The following is a 24,524-nucleotide window of genomic DNA, read 5'->3' on the forward strand; positions in this document are numbered from 1 at the left end:
AAACCGCCGGCGAAAGCTGGTTCCATAGAGTGGTTGTGCGAGGTAGAAAATGTCTTATAAATCGCGCTGTTGTGGCTAATCAATAATATGCTTTAATAACTTCGGAACAGAAATAAACTCGTCTTACATCGGATTACGTTCTATGACCGTTGTCTAGTGTTACCATACAAAAAATACGTCCTCTTGAAAGGAGGCCTACATACAAACCAATTAAAAAAAGCCTAATACTAAGATATAGTACAACACGATTTTGTAGGTACTCTATATTAGAATATATTGTTTGGAAACTAAATATCGTTATTGAAATATCAAATTACACTTTTCTCAAATACAATTGGGGCAAAAATCGGCTTACGATATTAATAAATAAGATAAGTGCGTTATTCAGTGAACCTATTGAGGGGAAACTTTGTACAATCATTGATTTTCTCCACGATTGCTGGCATTTTACCAAGAACTGGCGACGATATGTGAACGCTAGACCATTAATCAGGATACAGCGAGTTTGTCTTTCAACGCGCTTTTCTTTTCTGTCACAGAATATTGGCTTCATGACCATGTACCGTTTATTCATACAAGTATAGGTTATCTCGATGTCTGTCTCACTTTTACTTGCTGATAAGACTTTGTGCGTCTGAGTAGGTACCACGTACTCATCAGATATTCTTTTGCAATGCAGCAATAGTTTGTATTATTTTCGGTTTGAAGGCTGTATACCCAGCGTAACTAGAGACTCAGGGGATGTAACATTTAATTATTGAGTTTGGTGTATTGGTGATGTAATGAATGTTTAATATTTCTTACATCGGTATTTTTATGGGCGATGGTAATCATTTACCATCATGTGGCCCATTTGGCTGTCCATCTAAAAATAAATTTGTACAAGTTCGGAATATTCATCATGTATCTAAATAGATACCAACAGTTTTAGAAGTTCCTGTTTGTCTTTTGGCACCACGTATCATTTCACACTAGAGCTGTGTTATAAGTTACCTTTGCAGTACAGCAAAGGTAACTTATAACGATATTTAACGAGACATTGCAGTGCATGCGGCATATTCGCTACAGCAAGTATAACAAATGATTTTATGCAGTTCATATAAAAAAATATTGTTATATTTTACAAAACATTAGAAAGGGTACACTTTAACCGATAATAGGCTATTTGACATTGCGAAAAATAAATTGTGAATTATTGTAATCAGTGTATATTATGAGTTTAAAAATGGTTATTTACCAACGAGAGTTGAAAATAATACTTAAGTTATTCAAATATCCATAAAGAAAAATGTATTTTTTCAAACGTCTGTCATGTGACACAAAACGCTGCTGATTGGCCGGGCTTACGATGAAGTCACTTTCTTGTAAACTTTGCTTTTCTACTATATGTACCTACCACAGATTAAAATACAAGAAAGTGACGTCACCGACCCCATTGCAGCGCCATATTGTTCAAGTAGCGTTTTTGCTATTTATGCTATTTAAATATGGAATTTTTAATATGATATTTTTCGGCAAATATGTAGTAGAAATAAAAAACACAAATTTTATTGGGTTCCTTAACTTCTACTAAATAATATAAAATGGATTTAAAAAATCAGGCAAATAGCCTATTGCTCGTTCGAGCCCAAGCAAGCACCACTGAATTTCATGAGCTTAATTTTAGTTTATAAATCATCTCGTCATCGGCGGTGAAGGAAAGTATCGTGAATAAACCTGTATTTGTCTAGTTTCAATGTAATTCAGCTACTTGTGAAACAACCAATCCGCATTGGAGCAGCATGGTGCAATATAGGTACCCCTTCACCTTAAAGGGAGAGTAGGCTTCATACCAACAGTGGGAAATTTACAGGATGACTTGTATGTGATGACAGACAGTTATATCTCATTTGAGAAAATAATTCTTTTGAGTCTTTTTTGGGGTTATTTAATTTTTTTAAGGAATGATTTTGGACCTTGTAGTAAATTACCTTAAAGCTTTTTTTTTTTAAGTACGACTTTGATCTTATGATCTTTGTATTGCTGGAATAGCAAAGGTATATTGCTATCCCAGCTGAGTTAGGTCACAGATTGTTTTAGCATCTGGTTTGAGGGCGTCGTCAATAGAACTCAATTCTTGGGAAGTAATTTGTAAGGATTTAAACGAATCGACGATATACGTATGATTATTCTGTTAAGACTTGTTATAAAGCCATTTGCTCTAGTTCAGCTGTTTATTAGGTTTTTACAGGTGGGCAGGAATCGTTTGAGGTTATCTTTGACTGATGATATTCTATTTACTGGTATAACGTCAGACTTAGTCAATAGGCTATTTGACAATGCGAAAAATAAAATGTCAATTTTTGTAATCAGTATATATTATCAGTTTTAAAATGGTTATTTACTAATAAATATTGAAAATAGTACTCCATTTATTCAAAAAAATTTTAAACGTTAGTCACGTGACACAAAGTGCGTGATTTGCCAGTCTTATGATGAAGTCACTTGCTTGTTAACCTTGCTTGCTTACTGTATGCACCACAGATTAAATTACAGGCAAGTGACGTCGCCATGAGTCAAGATGGCCGAGTGGTTAGAACGCGTGCATCTTAACCGATGATTGCGGGTTCAAACCCAGGCAAGCACCGCTGATTCATGTGCTTAATTTGTCTTTATAATTCATCTAGTGCTCGTGCGGTGCTTGTCTGGGTTTGAACCCGCAATCATCGGATAAGATGCACGTGTTATAACCACTGGGCCATCTCGACTCTAATATAGAAAGTAACTATTTGTTACTTCCTCAGCCAAATAGAGAATTATATTATTATTATTGTTACCTAAATTCGAACTTAATGTTGATGGCACGGCTTCGGACGTGATTTGTTATTCTTTTCAATTGCTATTTGAGTCTACAATTTCATTTTCTATTTAACTTTATAATAATACTCATTTTTTGAAGAAAATTTGATATAAACCTTTGTCATGGTTTGGGCTCTATACTTGTAGGGCTTCGCCTGTCTGTGCTATTTTTGCAGACGTTTTTTTAAAATCAAATGAAGTTTGTTCATATAAAACAATTTTTAATAAGTCATTTTAATTATTACAAGTTTGTTAATTAAGATATTCGGTATTTAATTCAATTCAATTCTTAGTTTCATGGCTTTTAGTTGTGGACAGGGCACTGATTATTCAATATTTAAGTACCTTTTTTGAATTAATATTTTACGTCATTATGTAAAATACATAACTATTAAATAGCATATATTACAATATTATATACTTTTTTATGTTTATAGGTAGGTACATAGGTCACTTTTCATGTTTTAAAATAGTTTAATTCTTTCGGCATTGAAGATTTTAACTGTAACCGGTTTTATTTAAGTTTAAATAAAAACTTAAGGTCATAACAATTTTATCGTATAAGTCTCTGCTTAAGTATTTTGTATAAGATGTAGTAAGTAACCTTCTTTTATAAATAAGTATGTATGTTTTGTGTATTGTTATTTCGACGACCTCCGTGGTCGAGTGGTGTGTACACCGGTTTTCATGCATACGCTACTCTGAAGTTCCGGGTTCGATTCCCGGCCGAGTCGATGTAGAAGGTTTATTAGTTTTCTATGTCGTCTTAGGTCTGGGTGTTGGTGGTACCTTCGTTACTTCTGATTTTCCATAACACAAGTGCTTTAGTTACTTACATTGGAATCAGAGTAATGTATGTGATGTTTTCCAATATTTATTTATTTATTATTATTAATTAGCATAAGTACCGCCTCCAGGGTTTTCTGTTCGACCAAAAGGTAGACTGAAATAGAAAACCCTCAGGCATTTAGTAAGAATTTTGTTCCATTAACTTTGTTCATCATTCATCATTCTCCTGCCCTTATCCCAATTTTACTTGGGGTCGGCACAGCATGTCTTCTCCTTCCATACTTCTCTGTCAGACGTCATCTCACAAGTAACATTCTTTCTAGCCATATCGTCTTTCACACAATCCATCCATCGTTTCCTTGGTCGTCCTCTACCTCTATATCCATCCACATCCATGCTCAAGGCCTTCCTCACAATGTGTTCCTCATTCCTCCGCATTACATGCCCATACCATGATAGCCGCCTTCCACATAACTTCTCGGCTATCGGTGTCACTTTCAAACTTCCTCTTATATACTCATTCCTTACTCTATCCATTCGCGTAACACCACACATTCCTCTCAGCATTCTCATCTCCGCAACATGCAATTGTCTTTCAGTCATCCCTTTTGTAGCCCAACACTCTGATCCATACAGGACAGCAGGTCTGATCATGGTCTTATAGATCTTCCCCTTAAGTTTAAGGGGAATACGGGGGTCACAAATTGTTCCCGTAACCTGCCGCCATTTCATCCATCCTGTGTTAATCCTGTGCTTCACCGTTCGATCTATTTCGCCATCGCCTTGAATGAGTGAACCGAGATACCGGAAGTCGGAGCAGACTGGAAGAGCTGCGCCATCAAGCGCTATGGCTTCGGGACCGGAGAGACCGCCGAAATCGCAGAACATGTATTCAGTCTTCGTTCTACTGACATTCTCCAGTTTCCGTTGCCAATCCTCCAATCTGCTCTGGATCTCAGGTCCATCTTCACCAACCAGTACAATGTCGTCGGCAAAAAACATGCACCAGGGTGCCTCCTCCTGTATGTCCGCCGTTAGAGCGTCCATAACCAACAGGAAGAGGTAAGGACTTAGAGCCGACCCTTGGTGCAAACCTACAGCCACATTGAACCGGTCGGTGTTACCGGCAGACGATCGGACGTAGGTACAAGATCCCTTGTACATAGCACGAATTAACTCCACATACTTCCCAGGCAAACCTTTCTCTTTCAATGCCCACCATAACACTTCACGAGGCACCCTATCATAGGCTTTCTCGAGATCAATGAACACCATGTGCAGGTTCTTGTGAGCACGTCTGTACTTCTCGCACAATTGGCGGAGTGCAAAGATAGCGTCCATTGTCCCTCGACCTGGCATAAACCCAAACTGATTTTCGGTAATTTCACTCTCTTCTCGCAATCTTCTCTCTATTACCTTCTCCCATACTTTCATAGTATGTGATATGAGCTTAATCCCTCTATAGTTGTTGCAATCCTGTACATCTCCTTTATTTTTGAAGATGGGCACTAGTGAACTACTGCACCATTCTTGTGGGATGGTTTCTTCATGCAACAACTTATTGAAGAATAAAGTCAACCACATACATCCTTCACTCTTTAATATCTTCCATACTTCAACTGGTATATCATCTGGACCCAAAGCCTTCCCATTTTTCATGCTTTTGACTGCTGTCATTACCTCATCCATGCTAATTTCTCTTACTAATCCCTTATTTACTTGCGCCTCTCGAAGAACACCATTCCAGTCATTTTCTTCATTCATAAGCTTTTCAAAATAGACCTTCCATCTTTCTTTTATTTCCTCATCTTTACATAAAACTTTACCAGCCTCATCTTTCATGCATTTGATATATGTTATATCTCTCGATCGTCTTTCTCTCTCTTTCGTAATTCGGTAGAGATCCTTCTGGCCTCTCGGGCTATCCAGTGAGTTGTATAACCTCTCCTGTGCCTTCGCTCTCGCAACCGCTACCACCTTCTTTGCTCTCCTCTTAAATTCCCTATAAACTTCCTTTTTTTCATCTTTCAAACTTGCATTCACATTTTTTACAACCTGCCATTCTTTAAATGCCACTTTCTTCTCTTTCAATACATTTTGCACTTCGTCATTCCACCACCAGGTATCCCTATCTATTAAACCCTTTCCTTTCGACTCTCCAAACACATCTTTTGCGACCTTCCTTATATACCTAGCCATCTCAATCCAACATTCATTGGCCAATGTCTCTTTCATATCACTCATTTCTATCATTTTCTCCAATATTTGGTTCCTAAATCTAATAGCACATTCATCATTCTCTAACATACGCCATCTTGTCTTAGGAGGGGGCCGTGTTCGGCTGTTTTTGGGCGAGACACTTAATTTAAAATCCATTAGGATTAGTCTGTGTTGGGTGACTAAAGCTTCGCCTGGCAGCACTTTACAGTTTTTGACACAGCATAGACTCCTTCGCCTCACTAGGAAATAGTCTATCTGTGTCGCGTGGTGGCCACTCTTGTAAGTTATTAGGTGTTCCTCTTTTTTCTTAAACCACGTGTTTGTTATAGCCAGGTCGAAGGCACAGGCAGCTTGTAAAAGTGCCTCGCCGTCAGCGTTCCGGTTTCCAAATCCCAACCCACCATGCACTCTCTCATATCCATCACTCTCTTTTCCTACATGGCCATTAAAGTCACCACCCACATAGACTTCCTCGCTATCCTGTAAATCCATCAGCAGACAATCAAAATCCTCCCAAAACTTTTCTTTCACGCTTTCCTCACAGCCTGACTGTGGCGCGTATACACTTATTAAATTCAGTGTCACGCCGTCCACAATTAATTTAATCGCTATCAGTCTATCATTCACTCTTTTTACATCAACCACACATTCTTTCAACCTACTATCTAAAACTATACCCACACCATTTCTCTTCCCATCACTTCCACAATAGAATAACTTATATCCTTCTCCTATTTCCCTAGCCCTTGCACCCTTCCACTTTGTCTCTTGCAGGCACGCTGCATTTATCCTTCGCCTTTTCAAAACATCTGCTAGCTCCCTTCCTCTTCCAGACATCGTTCCTACATTCCAACTCGCATACCTCAATTTTACCTCTCTCACACTTCGAGCTCGCTTCTTACGTCGCACCCGCCCGTTTTGGTGCGACAACCCTTGTCCATTTCCCACAGGGGCCGGGTGCTGCTCCTGCGCGTCGCCTGTGGGGTACGCCCTAGCCCTATCATTCTTATAGTTTTCATTGTCCATGCTGTAAGTGTTTCGGCTTATATTTTTAAAGTCGGCCGCCTGCCTGACACTAACCCTCCTTGGGAATGCTATCGTGGTGGTTTACCCGCCACCGTGCGGGTGGCCCAAAGTGCAGATGATATGCACTGGGCCCTAATATAAACCCTTAGTCGCCTCTTACGACACCCACGGGTAGAGTTGGGGAGGTCCTATTCTAATCCGGGACCACACGGGATTCCATTAACTTTGTTGTGGTCAATAAAATCTTTAAATAAATATGAAATAACATTCATTCTTTAAGGAATTCAAACATTAGAAATATTTTTTTTATTTTTATGGTATAGGTTCGCGGACGAGCATATGTGCCACCTAATGGTAAGTGGTCACCATCACCCATAGACAATGGCGCTGTTATAAATATTAACTATTCCTAATATTGTCAATGCGCCACCAACCTTGGGAACTAAGAAGTTATGTCCCTTGTGCCTGTAGTTACACTGGCTCACTCACCCTTCAAACCGGAACACAACAATACTGAGTACTGATATTTGGCGGTAGAATAACTGATGAGTGGGTGGCACCTACCCAGACGGGCTTGCACAAAGCCCCAAGTAAAAATATATTTATTTAACTCTTTATTGCACACCAAATATACATAAAGATACAAAATATATTTTCTTTAAAACAAAAGGCGGTCTTATGGCTTATAAGCCATTTCTTCCAGACAACCTTAATATATCACCCTTTTAGATATCCAATTGGTAACATTCATGAGAAATATAATATATGCCGCCTGTATCAACAAGTATTAGCTTCACGTGTTATATTTATATAATCCTCTGTTAAATATAATATATTAAAGTTTTTAACGCAAGATGAATCAGCATAATCATATTTCCTTTTAGCTTTCCGTTACTGGAGTTTCCAAAACTCCGTGAACTAATTAATAATTAATGTCAACAATCTGGGTGACTATAGTAAAATAAATGGTTTGTTTTGGTAAATATTTATTTATTTATATTTATGTGCGTATACATCGTGTTTAATTTACCTTCACACTTATCATTACGTAGTATAAAACAAAGGCGCGTTCTCTGTCCCTATATCCCTATGCATGCTTAAATCTTTAAGACTACACAACGGAGTTTGATGCGGTTTTTAATATAGGTAATATTAGGACTTTACAGAGAGACACTTATGTTACAGAATAAGCACTTGTAAAAGCGATCCTAGGTTAAGTTCTTAGTCATCTAGCCAAACATAACATAATATCTAAAATACATAACAAAACGTAACATCTAAAAAAGCGTGGAGTTAATACCTGTTGACTTCCAAGCAGGATATATTAATTTAAATAATTGTATTTAACTAACATGACTTTGTATTTTTTAAATGTTAAAAAGAATAACTACTGAATTTCTTGCCGGCTCTTCTCGGTAGAATCTACTTTCCGAACCGGTGGTAGCTTCACTTAATTGTAAAATGACAATTCAAAAGTGCTTGTAAAAGCCTACTGAAATAAAGTTTATTTTGATTTGATTTGATTTGAAACAAGTCATTTAACAGTCACAGAGAAGAGTACCAGTTACTGTACCATTTCTCGTGGAACACTTGGACCATAAGAGGCAGACACCTGTTAGACTATCTATAAATCTAAAAATAAACTCCGGTGTTACTCGTATCGAGTTTTAAATAGCCTCTATATATAACTCGTATAATACATATGAAAAAATTCAACATACATTATACAACAAAGCCCCTGGCAGCAACTGTCTGTATGTTCGCGATAAACTCGAAAACTACTGAACGGATTTAGATGTGGTTTTCACTAATGGACAGAGGGATTCATGAGGAAGATTTATGTATAAAATTTATATAGATTTCTTTCTAAATTAGTTGAAATAAGAAACGCAAAAAAAAAGCAATGATATTCTAATAAACAGATATGTTACAGAAAAAAGTGTGCCGCGCCGGGGACCGTTTATTTTAGTTTATTTTTACATTTCGTTAAAAGTAAAAAGGATAGCTTGATAAGAACAATAAATAAAAGGGATAACTAGATGTTTTAATTACGCAAAACGTATTACTACGTAATTATGATGTATTATAACGTATTACTGGCATAATTATGATGAAGACGACTAAAGGCAAACGTCCCAATTAGGACGTTTTCTAGTCTTCACTTTTTGCGCGTTAATGACATATCTGGTTACTAGAACATCATTGAAAAAAACTTAATAAATAAATGGCTAAAATATTAAAAAAAAACGAATGTCTACTCATGCGAAGCCGGGACGGGCCGCTAGTGTAAGTATGTCAGGACAAAGTTACAACTAAAAGCTAGTTTCAAACCAGTAAAATATCGACAAATGATATCATATACTCTGTTACGGGGACCACTTTTCTAGTATAAGTGCGGACAAAGACTAATCCAGATTGAAACGGAAAGTGTCACATTAATGACAATTATTTAAGGAAATTAACTTGGTTAATAATATTCACCCATAGTTTCCTATAGCTATTTTCAGATTGATATTTATTTTTGAAATTGTAAACATATTTATTTATAAATAAGGTATTTTATTCAATACAAGAAATACATAGATGACTAGTTATCGCCTGAGGTTTCGCTCACATTTTGGGGTTTTCGGTTGTCATGTGATGGGCAAAACAGCTGTCCTTCATTGGAGTTAACAAACAACAACAACAACAACAGCCTATATATTCCCACAGCTGGGCTAAAGGCCTCCTCTCCATTTGAGGAGAAGGTTAGGAACATATTCCACCACGCTGTTCCAATGCGGGTTGATGAAATACACATGAGAATTTCTATGAAATTTGTCACATGCAGGTTTCCTCACGATGTTTTCCTTCACCGCTGAGCACGAGATGAATTATAAAGACAAATTAAGCATATGAATCAGCGGTGCCTGCCTGAGCAAAAAGTGCCAAAAGTGCTTGTAAAAGCCTACTTGAATAAAGCTTATTTTGATTTTGAAAGATTATTTTGGCTGTGTAACGGCAGACGGAGAGAGTACGAAACGAATTTGACCTTGATACCGGCAGGATTTTTGAAAGTCTGTATTTTAATTGTACATTTTTCAATCTCAGGAGATTTAATTGATTCTGTTTTGATCATATCTATATTTACTACACATTTTAATACATATGTAGAAAATTATGGGAGCTTAAATCGTCTATCTTAACCGATGGTAGCGGGTTCCAACCCAGGCAAGCACCACTGAATTTTCATGTGCTTAATTTGTGTTTAAAATTCATCTCGCGTTTGGCGGTGAAGGAAAACATCGTGAGGAAACCTGCATGTGTCTGATTTCAACGAAATTCTGCCTCATGTATATCCATCAACCCGCATTGGAGCAGCGTGGTTGAATATGCATCAAACTTTCTCCTTAAGTGGGAAATTTACAGGCTGTACTGTACTGTAATTATATCAAATATATCAACCCATCTGGGTATAATTAGGTAACTATCCTGACCAATAAAACACCCATTTAATAGGTCATTATATTTATTATTTATTTATGAAAGACTATCCATAAATATCAACATTGATGGTCAACCTACATATAGGTAGATGATTAAAATATATCGCAGACATGTTTACATTACATTATAAGATCTCCCCGAGTCCGGACACCTCATTGACTCAAGGTCCCATTCATTGTGGAGCTGGAAGCAGTGAAGTTTGAGAACCACAATCACCAGTGTAGTTTTAGTGAATGATTATTTACACGGATTTGTTTTTTTGGATTACTTTATAATATACAAGGTAAGTTTTTTTTTATATCTTTAAAAATATTTACGAGTAAGCTGTTTTTAATTTTAGTCAAACTTAAGTCTCTTTATTATCTATATTGAATGGATCTTTGCAAATAATGATTAATATTAATATTGAAATTGTATTAATTAAACAATTATGTGTTATAATATTATATTCGTTTTTATGTAAACGTTAATTGCACAATACAATTTTAATTAACAATTACGAAATCTTTCAATAAATAACCTATAATTGATAGTTAATATTTTATAAAACGCGTAAAGCTCTTATTACCAATGTCATATTAATTAAATAATTATTCCATGTATAAAATTAAAAATAAGTACGCTTAGAATTTGTGTTTCTAACTAATAATAGTCTAACTACACATTATATGTCATAAGCATTTTGTAAACAAAATTGCTGATACACGTAGAAGATTCTAGAAAGTCAAACGATGTACTTATTATAAGGCTTTGTCTAATTTTAAACGGTGACCTTATTTCATAATTCTATTAAATTACGTTTTTAATTTTTTTACATTAATTAATTGGTCTTATTACGGTCATTTTTAAAAACCTAATTAATATAGACTGTCAAATAATAATATTTAGTATTGCTTTGAATGAATGGTGAATGAGTATTATTATTAAGTGAATGGAATTTTTAATCACGTGGTCACCAGCCGCATGATGTAGAAAGTGGTTCCTTTATCTTATCAAACCAGCACCACACATAGCTGTTACCACTGACATCAAAGCAGGAACCATTAGACTTGTTCTCCCAAATTTATCTGAATAAATTCCTTTTGCCCATACACGTAGAAGGTTCTAGAATACCAAATTAATATTACGTATCCATGAAATATTTTAAAATATTGTAATTAGTGATATTTACATCCATAAATAGCTATATTAAATAACAATAAATAATATCATAGTAATAAAAATATAGATATCAAACGGATTGTTTATAATTAATTGATGTAATAATTTATATGCATTCGTATTTGTAGTGTAATTATTTTGCAATTTTAGTATAACAAGACAGATAATGTAGGCTGTTGGACGAAGGACCTTCGCTTATTATTATAGTATTATTTAAAAAGTATTTTAATTTCGTCGACCAAAAAGTATTTACTACTTATTTAATGTAAAAAAAATGAATTGATTAATAAAACGAGTATCTTATGCTTATAGAATTTTTATTATTCTGTATAAATTTTGTTTCACCCATGAAATGTTTAAAGCCGCATGGTGATACCATGTTTTAACGCGTGTAACATTTAAACGGTATTATTATATTCAATGTCATATCACTTTCCGACGTTTAACTGTCGTGTTCTGTGGTGAGTTTCGATTTGTTCTCGTGGAGTCGGTCTATTGAGATCAATTAATGACTAATCAATAATGATTACGTAGGAATATTCGGAGTGATTTTTTTTTAACTGTTTATTTCAAATATCAATGTATCGATGTTTTTTTTTTATGGAATAGGTTGGCGGACGAGCATGGGCCACCTGATGGTAAGTGGTCACCATCACCCACAGACAATGACGCTGTAAGAAATATTAACTATTCCTTACATCGTCAATGCGCCACCAACCTTGGGAATTAAGATGCTATGTCCCTTGTGCCTGTAGTAACACTGGGTCACTCACCCTTCAAACCGGAACAACTGCGCACTGTTGCTTAGCGGTAGAATATCTCATGAGTGAGTGGTACCTATCCAGACGAGCTTGCACAAAGCACTACCACCAAGTAAATGTTTGAATAGAATATAATCATCATCATTATTATCATTAAATTGTATAAAAGAAAGTCGCTTACCACTGTCTGTTTCTATGTATGCTTACTAAGCATTGCTTAGATCTTTAAAATTACACAACGGATTTTGATGCCGTTTTTTTTATAGATACAGTAATTAGAGAAAAAGGTTTTTGTGTATAATACATGGACAATATAGCAAAGAAACACGAAAAATTGTGTAGTATATTTAGCATCAGTCGTTAGTAATAAATAAATTAAATATGCAATGAGTTTTACGAATGATACCTACTAAAAGGTAAATGAAACTTAAACTAATGAATATACCGTTAAAAGTATTTGTTTTTATTTGTGTACGGCTTACGATAGCATATTTAAGGCCTATCAGTCGATAGGAAACACGTCTCTCAAATTTCCATACCCTAGCCTGATATTGCGTCAGCTGGTTTGCGGTAAATTATTGATCCATTGCTGTCAGTAACGAATTGAAGAATGAGGTCGTATATTTACATAATTTTTCATCAATCGATGATATGAAGAGTTGTTTGTGAACTGGAAATATTTCGTGAGGCAACACTGGGTTACTTCAGCTTTGAACGATAAAAGCTTGGAGCTTAATATAAAACACAACCATGTACCAATAAGAACATTCAGAATGTTTCTTTAGAATTATACATAACATAAAATTCCAAGACAACGTTTATATAATATTATGAGTAATGTGTTAGGTGATAGGTTTTTCTATTAAGCTACTGTAACATTTCCGAATTCTCTGTAAAACTGCATAAAACGCTGTTTTTAATCAAATAACGCTTTAACGCTAACCTTAGTAAAAACCATGTACTTGGTGAAAGAGAGTTTGGTACCACACATTTAGCATTATATTACGCTACAGCGGTACTCAGTATTGTTGTGTTCCGACTTGAAGGGTGAGTGAGCCAGTGTAACTACAGGCACAAGGACATAATACCTTAATTCCCAAGGTTTGTGGCGCATTGTCGATGTAAGAAATGGTTAGTATTTCTTGCAGCGTTATTGTCTATGGCCGCCCATAAACCAGAATATAACTGATGATAACCAGCATATAAATAATGATGGTTACCACGGTTGGTTACATTATTACACAAAAATATATTTATGGATTAAGCAATGCTACATGCAGATACGATCCACCTTTTTTAAATATAGGTGTTTTTTATGTAAATAATATCGAAAACTATAATTATTTATTTAACTGTTAATAGTTTAAGTTGAAACGGCTGCAAGGACACCCACTTCAGACCGTATGTTTTAAGTATTTAAAAAAAAAGACAATTGAATTATTGTATAAAATTTATTATTTATAAATTAAATATTTCGAAATTTGAAATCTTTACTTTTAAAATTTTAACACTTGGATTTTCGAAAAACGACCGCTGGTCTGATACAATATATGTACATATGTAAGTTTTACAGGATTTACAGACCGGTTTCACTTTCACTGTTACTTATAACTAAAAGGTTTTTTGACTTGTGTGACTTTCGCAATCTTACCAAAACATACTCAACTATATTATCAAAATATACTTTATTCAAGGCTTTTAGGATGTTTACTAAAGATACAGTTCGGAATGCAGATTCTACCGAAAAGAACTAGCAAGAAGCCCAATAGTCTCTATCAACATTTAAAAATACAAAAGTCGTGTTAGTGATATATGTATGTAGTAGTTATGTATATAAAATACATCCTGGAAGTCCACAATTATTAAGACAAACGTAAGTATCAGGTATGGTTGTTCTAAATCGTATATTGGGTCTACTACCCTACCCGGGATCCGGAGCCTTACTAGGCCAATACAGTTATAACATTTATCAATGATTAAATAAAGAGATTTAGCCAACGTTTACTTGAAACTTACTAACTTAGATCGCTAATAATTATTAGTGATTCGCCCGCGTAAAATCGCTTTTATTCAAAAGAAAATTTCGAAACCTATCACAGATTATAAAACATTTTTAGATATTTGTTTTGATTTTATTTAATTTTAAACTGCAAGTTTTTTTTTTATTTAAATACGTTATTGACCACCACAGAGTTTATGGGACAAATACCTACCCTAAGTAAAAAAAACCGTACACATCAGTTCACTTATAACAATTCTGTCTAATTTTACTAACGTTTTTCATTTTTTTAATTTTTTCCGCTCTCTAATCTATGACAAAAGCTCTTCAAAATGAGACCATAATTGATTTTCTATGTGCATCTATCGTCCCATAATCACTAGGACTAATTGGGATAAATCGGCTTACGATATTAATATATAAGATTATTGTTGACTTGTAGTTTACTCTCAATTGAAAGATCGTTTTCGCAAAACAACTTGGTATAATAAACTTAAAATATATACTATCTCAAATATACACAAAGCCTATTGTATTATAATTAGGGCACTTGTTTTTTTAATATATTTCTATGTGAATAAAGGCGTGAAAGTAAATAACTCATAGAAAACTTCACAGATGTATTATTAAATATTCTGCCGCGAAAACACGTTATTGAGATTAGACTTAGCATTAAATAAAAAAAAATGTCGGATGTTACTATAAAAGTCAAATTCCACAAAAGATTTATTCTTTTTTTTTTTCTCTACTCGTCTATTTTGGGCGCCAATATAACAAATGTCACATTTGCACAAGCTAATGTATAACGAGACAAGCCGAGATGGACAGATAACGAAAGATTTATTTATTCATTAAGTTTGCATACATTTTTACATTGATCATTATTACATATAATTATACAAATCCATAGATTATATAAAATCATTTAAAAGCAAATACATACATGTTAATTAAACGTTTAACTGCATACTATTGCTCGCTACGATAATAATAAAAAAAAAAACATAAACGAAAACTGAGCAAAGACAAAAATTAAAGTTACTACATGAATACATTTTTCACAATAAATATGAAGCCGATATCTAAACATTTATTTTAAGAGTAATAAAAGTCAACACAATTTAAAAGCAAAACAATCGTAATAAAGACTAAAATACATAATATAACTTTTTTTTTTTTTTGGTAAGACATAGATTCATTTTATCTTAAACTAACCTTAAAACATTCAATTTATATGTAAAACTTCCATAGTGAATAATTCGTTGATGACTAACTTAAATTAAAGATTGCGCAAGAAAGGTTTCATTGAATTTTTAAAAGCCATTCATTCAGCCATCTCGTGCGTAGTGGTGAAGGAATACGCTATGAACAAATCCGATGTAACGGACGACAGTCTTCTACAATAGTTTATTCTATCCCGCATTGGAGGCTGTAGCGGATTTACCAATAGGCTAAGTAGGCTGGAGCCTAAAACGGCAGATTTAGAGGGGCGGCAAATTTTGCCCAAATTTGTTATTATCTTACAGAAATAAAAAAAAAATCATATCGGGAAATAATAACGGGAAAAAGCCGATGTAAAGAGGACGACAGAACAGAAATCATAAAGTTGCAATTTCAGAATAAATGTAAAAATATGATTGTGAACTAAACTAACGTATTGAATTTCAAAAGTCAGTTGGGGGCAAAAATTAAATAGTCTACTACGACTAGTATGTGTTTTCTGTACTACAACAACAGCCGATAAAATTCACATTGCTGGGCTAATGCTTCCTTGGAACATTCTCCACCAGGCTGTTCCAATGCGTGTTGGTGGAATACACATGTGGCAGAATTTCTATGAAATTAGAGACATGCAGGTTTCCTCACGATGTTTTCCTTCACCGTGAATGAGTTTTCAGTGGTGCTTGCCTGGGTTTGAGCCCGCAGTCACCGGTTAAGGTTCACGTGTTCTAACCACTGGACCAACACGGCACTTTCTGTATTATTAATTCGATTTTCGATATTCAAACGGATTAGTCTAAAACAATGCGACATAATCTCGAATACAGTATACATATGTAATATACATAATATATACAATCCGATTCCGATCTGGTTTTTCTGGTTATGAATAGCATTTGGTGCGTGCGTGACCACAGATAACCTACAAAATAATTTGAATTATTTAAATTTGAAAATGGAGTCATAAATAAAAAAAATTATATAACGGACAATTTATTACATTTGATATAGCTAGAGAGCTCCTTGCCGGTTTCCCTGATAGAACCTTTATTTGGATCTGCTGGGAAGATTACATTTAATTGATTTGTAGTAAGTATGTAGAATTAAGGATTAACATTTGTGATTAACAGATCCTGGCGATTCCGTTCACGTTCTCATATAAAGTAAGTAATTCTAAGATGAGAGCCAGACTCACAGACGTCTTCCTTGGGACAGGCATACTGTGAGTCATTGTTTGGACTCCCAACATCTCGCTTGAGTATTTTAACTGGCCCAATATTACGCAGCCCAAAAAAGTGCTTCTTTATGGGCGTGAGTTTCAAAACCGGCACAAAGAAATGCTTTAGAGCCCATTGTTGATGACGTCCATGGGAGGATTTAGTATCAGGTGACTCATTAGTGGCCATCACCCAAATAAATCTTTACCAGTAGGATAAGTGCTCATTAGATGGTTTATATCCAGTCTTTTTCAGTAACTGGACTTAAAAATCTTATCGTTTGGAATTTTTATAAATTTATTTACATATTACAAGAATATTGTGTAGATATTAACAATAATCAATCAAAATCAAAGTATACTTTATTCAAGTGGGCTTTTACAAGCACTTTTGAATCGTCATTTAACAATTAAGAGAAGCTACCACCGGTTCGGAAAGTAGATTCTACCGAGAAGAACCGGCAAGAAACTCAGTAGTTACTCTTTTTCAACATTTAAAAAAATACAGTCATGTTAGTTAACACAATTATTTAAATTAATATAACCTGCCTGGAAGTCAACAGGGATTAAATCCACGCTTTTTATCATCTACAAAATCTTGTATCGAATAATACGCCTTTTTCACCAATGTATTTTTTATAAACGATTTGAATTTACGAGACGGTAAAGTTAAAAATGTCTGCGGAATTTTATTATAGAAATGGATACCTTGCCCCAAGAAAGATTTATTGACTTTGCGGAGTCGGAAACTTGGCGTTATAAGCTTATCCTTACTTCTAGTGCATATACAATGATTATCACTGATTTTATCAAAGTGATCAATGTTACTGTGAATATACATGATATATTTGTAAATATATTGCAACAGTGAGTATTCCTACTCTGTTAAAAATCCTCCAAGATTAAAAATAAACCGAATTGCTCTCTTTTGTAAAATAAAGACAGATTCAATGTCTGCAGCGTTACCCCAAAGTAATATGCCATATGACATAATACTGTGGTAATAAAGATAAGATTTTAAATTAACGTGGTTATTTTTATAACTAAAGTTATTAATTTCGGGATTTATTATTATCACGAGACGAGACAGTCTCGTGAACAAGACATTCGTAGATAATGTCGAAATATCGAGCTCAACCGAATAAAAATAAAAAACATGCTAAATATCCCGAAATTACTAACTTTAGTAATAGTAAAGATCTTTTTGAAAGAAAAGGTGACAAACATTGTATAAAAATAAGGGGAAGAGTTATAAAACCTAGTTTCCGACTTTGCAGTTATACATGGTATGCATTTCTATCATAAGTTTTCACACTTATTTTTCACTTCACCTATTCTAAAGCTCATGTCCATAAAACTTTTATAATTAATCCATATTTCACTCAATAGAATATTGTATTACAGATAAAAAACTGTGTACCTAATATACATTGCCTTCTAGGTATGATATAAAAAAATAATTGTTCTTTACTGACATACTATCTAATTAAAATTTTGGATAAGAGAAACTTCATAGATTCTTTTTTTATCGGTGGAATCTACGATTTTAACGTTTGCCGGAAGATTTATTTCTGCACATGATAAGACGTCAAATAAGTACCAGGAAGACATGAGTAGAGGAGAAATATATGATTAATGTATTCAACGCTTTACAGTCTAGACGACAAGGCGTGATGTCATACATGCAGGACATCTAATGCATAAATATAATGTTCTAACACCTTATTACTTTGTGAATTGTAAGGACACAGAAATAAACAGGAAAAAAACTTTTTTTTTAATTGATTTGATGCACAGATTTACCTTACATATAATTAGTAACTATTTTTAGGGACAATGTACGTTTTTCATACCAGGATCACAGATAACGTTTTAAAATCTTCAATTGTAAAATTTAAAAGAACCATTAAGGTGCGTTTGTGTGATATTTACTTAAAATTTTACTGAAAAGTAACTTTCTAGCTTATTCTGCTTAAAAATATTTTATCCAGTGGCGGATTTACAAATCTGCCGCTAGTAGCCTAATAGGCTATTAAATTTTTGCCGCCCCTACTTTTTTTGCAACATTTATGATTCATGTTCTATGGTCTTCATTACATCGGTTTTTTCCCGTTATTAGTATGATTATAAACTAGGTGATATTTCTGTCAGTTACTAGATTATTTTCCAACCCGCTATGTAATGACGACTATACGGATTACGAACATAATGTGTATACATATGATTATAAGTTTTTTTTTTATTTTTGTAAGATAATAACAAATTTGGGCTAAATTTGCCGCCCCTCTAAATCTGCCGCTCTAGGCTCCAGCCTACTTAACTTATTGGTAAATCCGCCACTGATTTTATCACAATTTTCTAGCAAGCTTATATATTTTAACTTTCTTAGATCTAAAAATATCCAATAAGTCTGTTATACTTTATACTGTTCGTATATATTACTAAATTAATGATATCTCATAAAATATATACCTACATCATATTAACATACTAAGCAGCCTGTTTATAATAAAACTAGAAGCTTTCGTGACGGTAAATTCCATTCAAATTGGATTAATATCATTTGCATAAATCCGCCAGCAGTTTTTTTCTATGACCAATTTGTTAAAGAACAGTAAATTGTCTGTCCTTTCAATATCAGCATGAGTCTGTCTGAATACCTCTATGGTCCTCTATACACAGATGTACTCCTATTTTTAGAACCAAAAGTAGGAAGTAGGCTAACCTCTAAAACAATTATCTTTAATTTACAAACTCAAACTCAAATAACTTTATTCAATATAGAAGTATTACACTTTCTTATTGATGGTCAATTGAAACACTACCACCGATTCGGAAAAGAAAATACCCTGACCTGAGAAGAACCGGCGAAAGAAACTCAGCGGGTATTTTTTTTTGTTTGTCTCATATATTATATAAACAATTTAATATGAGATGAAATAGCCAGGAGGCGATCGTTTCATTCCCAGTACAATACAATCAACCTACCACAAAAGAAAACCATTTAGTATACAACACAAATAACCATCAATAATCCATATTACATACCTAGTAATAATCATAATGGCAATCCCAATGTGTCAACCGCAAAATTCCCGCCTTTCTTTTTTTTTAAGGGAAGTTGTGTGACTTGATGAACATGTTGCTTGTTTATTCCAACAGTACTATATACACGAATAAGTAAATAGTAGTCGCCTGCGACTTCGCTAGCCGTTTTATGATTGTTTGGGTGTTGGTGTTGGTCATATGTCAGGCAAAAAATAGCTAAGTAGGTCCTTTTTTGGAGTTCAAGTTTGCTTCAAACCAAATTCCATCAAATTCGGTTTGGTGGTTTGGTCGTGGAAAAGAGACAGACAGACAGAATTACTTTCGCTTCGACTTCTTATAGACTACGAGATCAACAATATTTTGGTATCAGTATTTCCAAGTTGTGCTTCAAATCAGAAGTCAGATTCAGCCTTGTCAATTACGCAATGATTTAAAAGCGGACAGCATTGTAAAAATTTGCAGAATCGATTATGACCTCTTGGACTATTGGCCCTTCTCTTAACCCAAGCTTTAAGTCCAATTGGAGGGGTCAATATAATGTTAACCATTACTTAGATCACATCACATATCATCACATCATCAGCCCGTTTTTGTCCACTGCTGGACTCCAAGTTCACGCCACTGTGGTCTTTCTCCGGCTACTCGCATCCAGCTCCTGCTTACTTAGATCCCATTGCTACTATCAGAAAAATCTTGCTATGTATATTTACAGATCTTGGTCAATATTGTGATCCTAATCTAACTATAACCGGTTTGTCACCTGACCCCTTCAACCTTGACCTGACCCTGATTAGTTAATCTTATCCAAAGCACAACTATAATAAGATGTTTTCATGTACTTGATTACAAGATTAGGCCTGTGTTGTCATAGTGCGACATTATTCTTGTTTATCATTTTTCAATAAAATACGTACCAATACGGAAAATTGATCGGCCTATTGGTAGAAGATATGCTGGTGACAGAAGTTTGGAAGTAGTTAGTAGTTAACTGGAGTTGTGTTGTATATATAAATGGGCCATATAGCGGAGGTGCGAACCAGTGGCAGCTTCACCTTATGTAGTTGTTAAATGACGATACAAAAGTGCTTGTAAAAGCCTACTCGAATAAAGTATATTTTGATTTGATTTATTCGCAAATTGCTGAAAAAAAGGCGAATATTTAGCGAGCTCCCTGACTGAATAGCCGAGTATTAGGCAAACGTAACTTTTAGTCGTAATTCTACTGTATTTCGACAGAATTATATAGGTATTCGATATCTGGAATTTAATAGAAAAGCAGCCGAATAACTAAAAACTCAACAACGATGGTCACATAATACATAACAAAACAAAAATAAAAATTGTATTGGTTGTAAGTCTCTTCATACATTTCAATTTGAATATGTTTTAGTTAAAACTTGGGATCTAAGATAATTGTTATGTCCCTTGTGCCTTGGTTACACTGGCTCACTCACCGCCGTAACAATACTAAATATTACTGTTAGATAGATCATCTGATGAGTGGGTGTCGACCCAGCTGGTAGGCTTTAGACAAAGCTCTACCACTAAGCAAATTACCATTATATTTTGAGCTATGTTTATAGGATGCTGTTACCATGAGAAAACTAATATTTTTTTTACCGCAAACGTAAATCGATTCCAGCGGTTGGCCGGCGAATGTAATACAATCAGCTTTTGTATACTAAGGATAACTATTGCGTTATATTTTGTTATTACAACACTATCTTAAAACATGATACTTTAAATAAAGAACCTTTATTATTTGGAAGTATTTAATATTCAATTTAATTAGAGAAAAATTGTCTGGAGTAACATAATGGCCTGGTGTATGTTTTTTGGTGTTCGAAGTTTAATTTAGTACAACCATTTTGGTGGAGATGGCGCGCGTTTCTGTATCGATGTTATTTTCTGATATTGATAAAAATAAATAAATACATTCAACTACTTTTTTAATTTTTGTTCTTCTTTGTTAATGTCGATTTTGTTATCACACACGAAATATTCAGCTGTCTATACTAATATTATAAGTGCAAAAGTAGCTCTTATCGATTAGCTGTTAAAACTTATACCGCTGTATCGATTCCGATGATAATTTGGTATGGGGATAGTTTAAGACACAGGGAAGAGAGGGGTAAAAAGGGTGGATCAAGAGAACACAAACTTTGTCACTTTGTGTTCTATAGATAAATATTATAGATATCGAGGATAAAATCGCAGTAACCTGTAGTTATATATTTTTAGTATTTTTCGACGAGCATATGGGCCACCTGATGGTAAGTGGACACCATCACCCATAGACAATGACGCTGTAAGAAATATTAACTATTCCTTACATCGTGCCACCAACCTTGGGAACTAAGATATTATGTCCCTTGTGCCTGTAGTTACACAGGCTCACTCACCCTTCAAACCGGAACACAACAATACTGAGTACTGTTGTTTAGCGGTAGAATATCTGATGAGTGGGTGGTTACCGGTGGTGCCCGCCTACCCAGGCGGGCTTGTACAAAGCCCTACCACCAAGTATATAGTTATATCATTAACTCAAGATTACAAAAAAACACTTTTCTGTCAGAAAGAAAAACAGTCAATTTCGTTAGTGATCTATCACTAAGATAGTTGTGTTGTGAAGGAATTACGAACGAATGTTAATAAAGCAGATATTATAAAAAAAAATATTTACATCCCTATAATTTTGAAAGCGATAAACGCTCTTCAATGTTCTAAAATAGTATTTAATTTTTTAACTAATAATACAAATATAAATAAAAAAAATTCTGGTTATCTGTCTGCTACGTTTCATCACTAAATCACTAAACCAAATTTTATGCAATTTGCAAGCCTGAACCTAGGGAAACTAATTAACGCCTTAAAACCTTCGACAGCCGCCCTAACAATAAAATAAACTTTAATAGTTTTATATTGTTCTGCAGATGGTTTGCATGCTGAAAGAGTTAGCGGTGCAGTTGTTTGATGTAGGAGCAGTTCGTCTTGGTGACATCGAAGCCAAAGTCGGTCGAAGGACGCCGATATACTTCGACCTGAGAGTCGTTGTGTCTCATCCAAAGATTATGGTAATAAAGAACTAACCTTTTTTTACCTTTAAACCTTTTTTAACCTTTTTTTAACTTATAAAACGTATGCACATAGACTATAAATACATATTTGTATGTTAAAGATACTCATTGTATTAGGCTTTGACTTTTTGCATACATAATAAAAAGAATAGTCATTTTATTAAATTCTACGGCGAAATTCTATCTTAAATTAAATTTAAAACTGTCATGTAATAGAAAAACCTATTTGCATACAAGTAGTTACAATCAACATTTTAATATTCTAAGGAAAATATAATTATATTTTTGACGTTAATTTTTTTTTTAAATTCCAGATGGCAATTGCTCAACATTTACAAATCCTGGCTTCGGAAATAGATCACGATATCCTGTGCGGCGTGCCCTATGCCGCACTTCCTTTCGCTGCTGTTATGTCCGTCAACACGAATACACCCATGATTATGAAAAGAAAAGAAACAAAACTATATGCAACGAAGAAAATTCTCGAAGGAGTTTTTGAGCAAAATCAAAAGTGCCTCGTAGTTGAAGACGTAGTGACATCTGGCGGCAGCTTGTTAGAAACTGTTCATACTCTTCGTAAAGAGGGTTTATCTGTGACCGACGCCGTAATAGTTCTTGAGAGGGAACAAGGTGGCGCTAGTGTACTGAAAGCAAATGGCGTCGCTGTGAAATCAATATTTACGATGTCCGAATTAGTAAAAATACTCCGTGATGCCGGCAGGATAAGCGATGAAACAGTTGAAATTGTATCTGATCACATAAAAGAATGCCAATTTGGTATGAAAGATAACTTTGAACCAATTATACAATAATTACTTAGTGGTAGGCGCTAAATAGATTTTAAAATAACCTACAGAATTAGTAGTTAAGATATAAGTTTATACTTTATAAATAAATAATAAATTATAATTATATGACGTACTTATAACATTGTTATCTTATTTAATATATTTCACCAGTAATTAGACTAAGAACTAACAATACCTTGCTATATTGTAAAAGACTATTTATCTATTATTAGTCTTTATTATAACCAATGATGTTTAGAATATCATTGATTATAACTGTATAACTCAATATTATATATATTCATTTAGTAGTAAGTAGGTAATTTTGGATAGTACATACTAAAAACTTAGATTAATGTCTAAATAGATTCAAAGCTAAACTTGGAGATAAATAGTTGAGGCTAAAGTTTGGCCTCTATTACCAATCGCGAGTATAAAATGAAGTATTGCAAGTGTAAAGTGTAGTATTCACACACAAAAATAATAAAGTTGACCCGTTTTAGATAGTTTGTGTTGTACGTTACCTACTATCTAGACAGAAATATCTGACTATAGTAAATTATTTTGTACTTTTTATAAGATTTAATCATAAACCTTACTTCGTGTAGTATTTTTCTTTGTTACTAATTATCCAGCTCATAACTGTTTATGTAAATTTGAGTCTAGCTACTGAGCCCCATGATTCAATTTCCTCAGGAAATGCGAGAATTATAATTTCCGTTACATAGTAATACTAATTTATATGCATGGCGATTCTCTCGAGACAATTAATTTATGCTTTATATTCATTTATGATAATCCTGTATGAAACTATGGACCAGTGGACTCATATAAGTATTATTCTTAATTTACTATTTTTGTATAACCGAATAAAATAATAGTCAAAATATACTT

General features: G+C 34.1%; 2 protein-coding genes across 2 annotated transcripts; one reads left to right on the forward strand and one right to left on the reverse strand.

Moving 5' to 3' along the window:
• Nucleotides 1–380: 380 nt before the first annotated feature.
• Nucleotides 381–7,037, reverse strand: LOC124540266. The gene is made up of 2 exons (XM_047117735.1): nucleotides 5,214–7,037; nucleotides 381–457 (listed from the first exon to the last, which is right to left on the reverse strand). Exons 1-2 carry the CDS (start codon nucleotides 6,871–6,873, stop codon nucleotides 381–383), a joined length of 1,737 nt encoding a protein of 578 aa, XP_046973691.1. The 5' UTR covers nucleotides 6,874–7,037.
• A 3,461-nt stretch (nucleotides 7,038–10,498) lies between these two features.
• LOC124540105 (uridine 5'-monophosphate synthase-like) lies at nucleotides 10,499–23,830 on the forward strand. The gene is made up of 3 exons (XM_047117536.1): nucleotides 10,499–10,642; nucleotides 22,699–22,839; nucleotides 23,157–23,830. The coding sequence occupies exons 2-3, from the start codon at nucleotides 22,699–22,701 to the stop codon at nucleotides 23,652–23,654; spliced, it is 639 nt and encodes a 212-aa protein (XP_046973492.1). The 5' UTR covers nucleotides 10,499–10,642; the 3' UTR covers nucleotides 23,655–23,830.
• The last annotated feature ends 694 nt before the right edge of the window (nucleotides 23,831–24,524 follow it).

The sequence above is a fragment of the Vanessa cardui genome, chromosome 24 (assembly GCF_905220365.1).
Source record: "Vanessa cardui chromosome 24, ilVanCard2.1, whole genome shotgun sequence".
NCBI classification, from domain to species: Eukaryota; Metazoa; Arthropoda; class Insecta; order Lepidoptera; family Nymphalidae; genus Vanessa; species Vanessa cardui.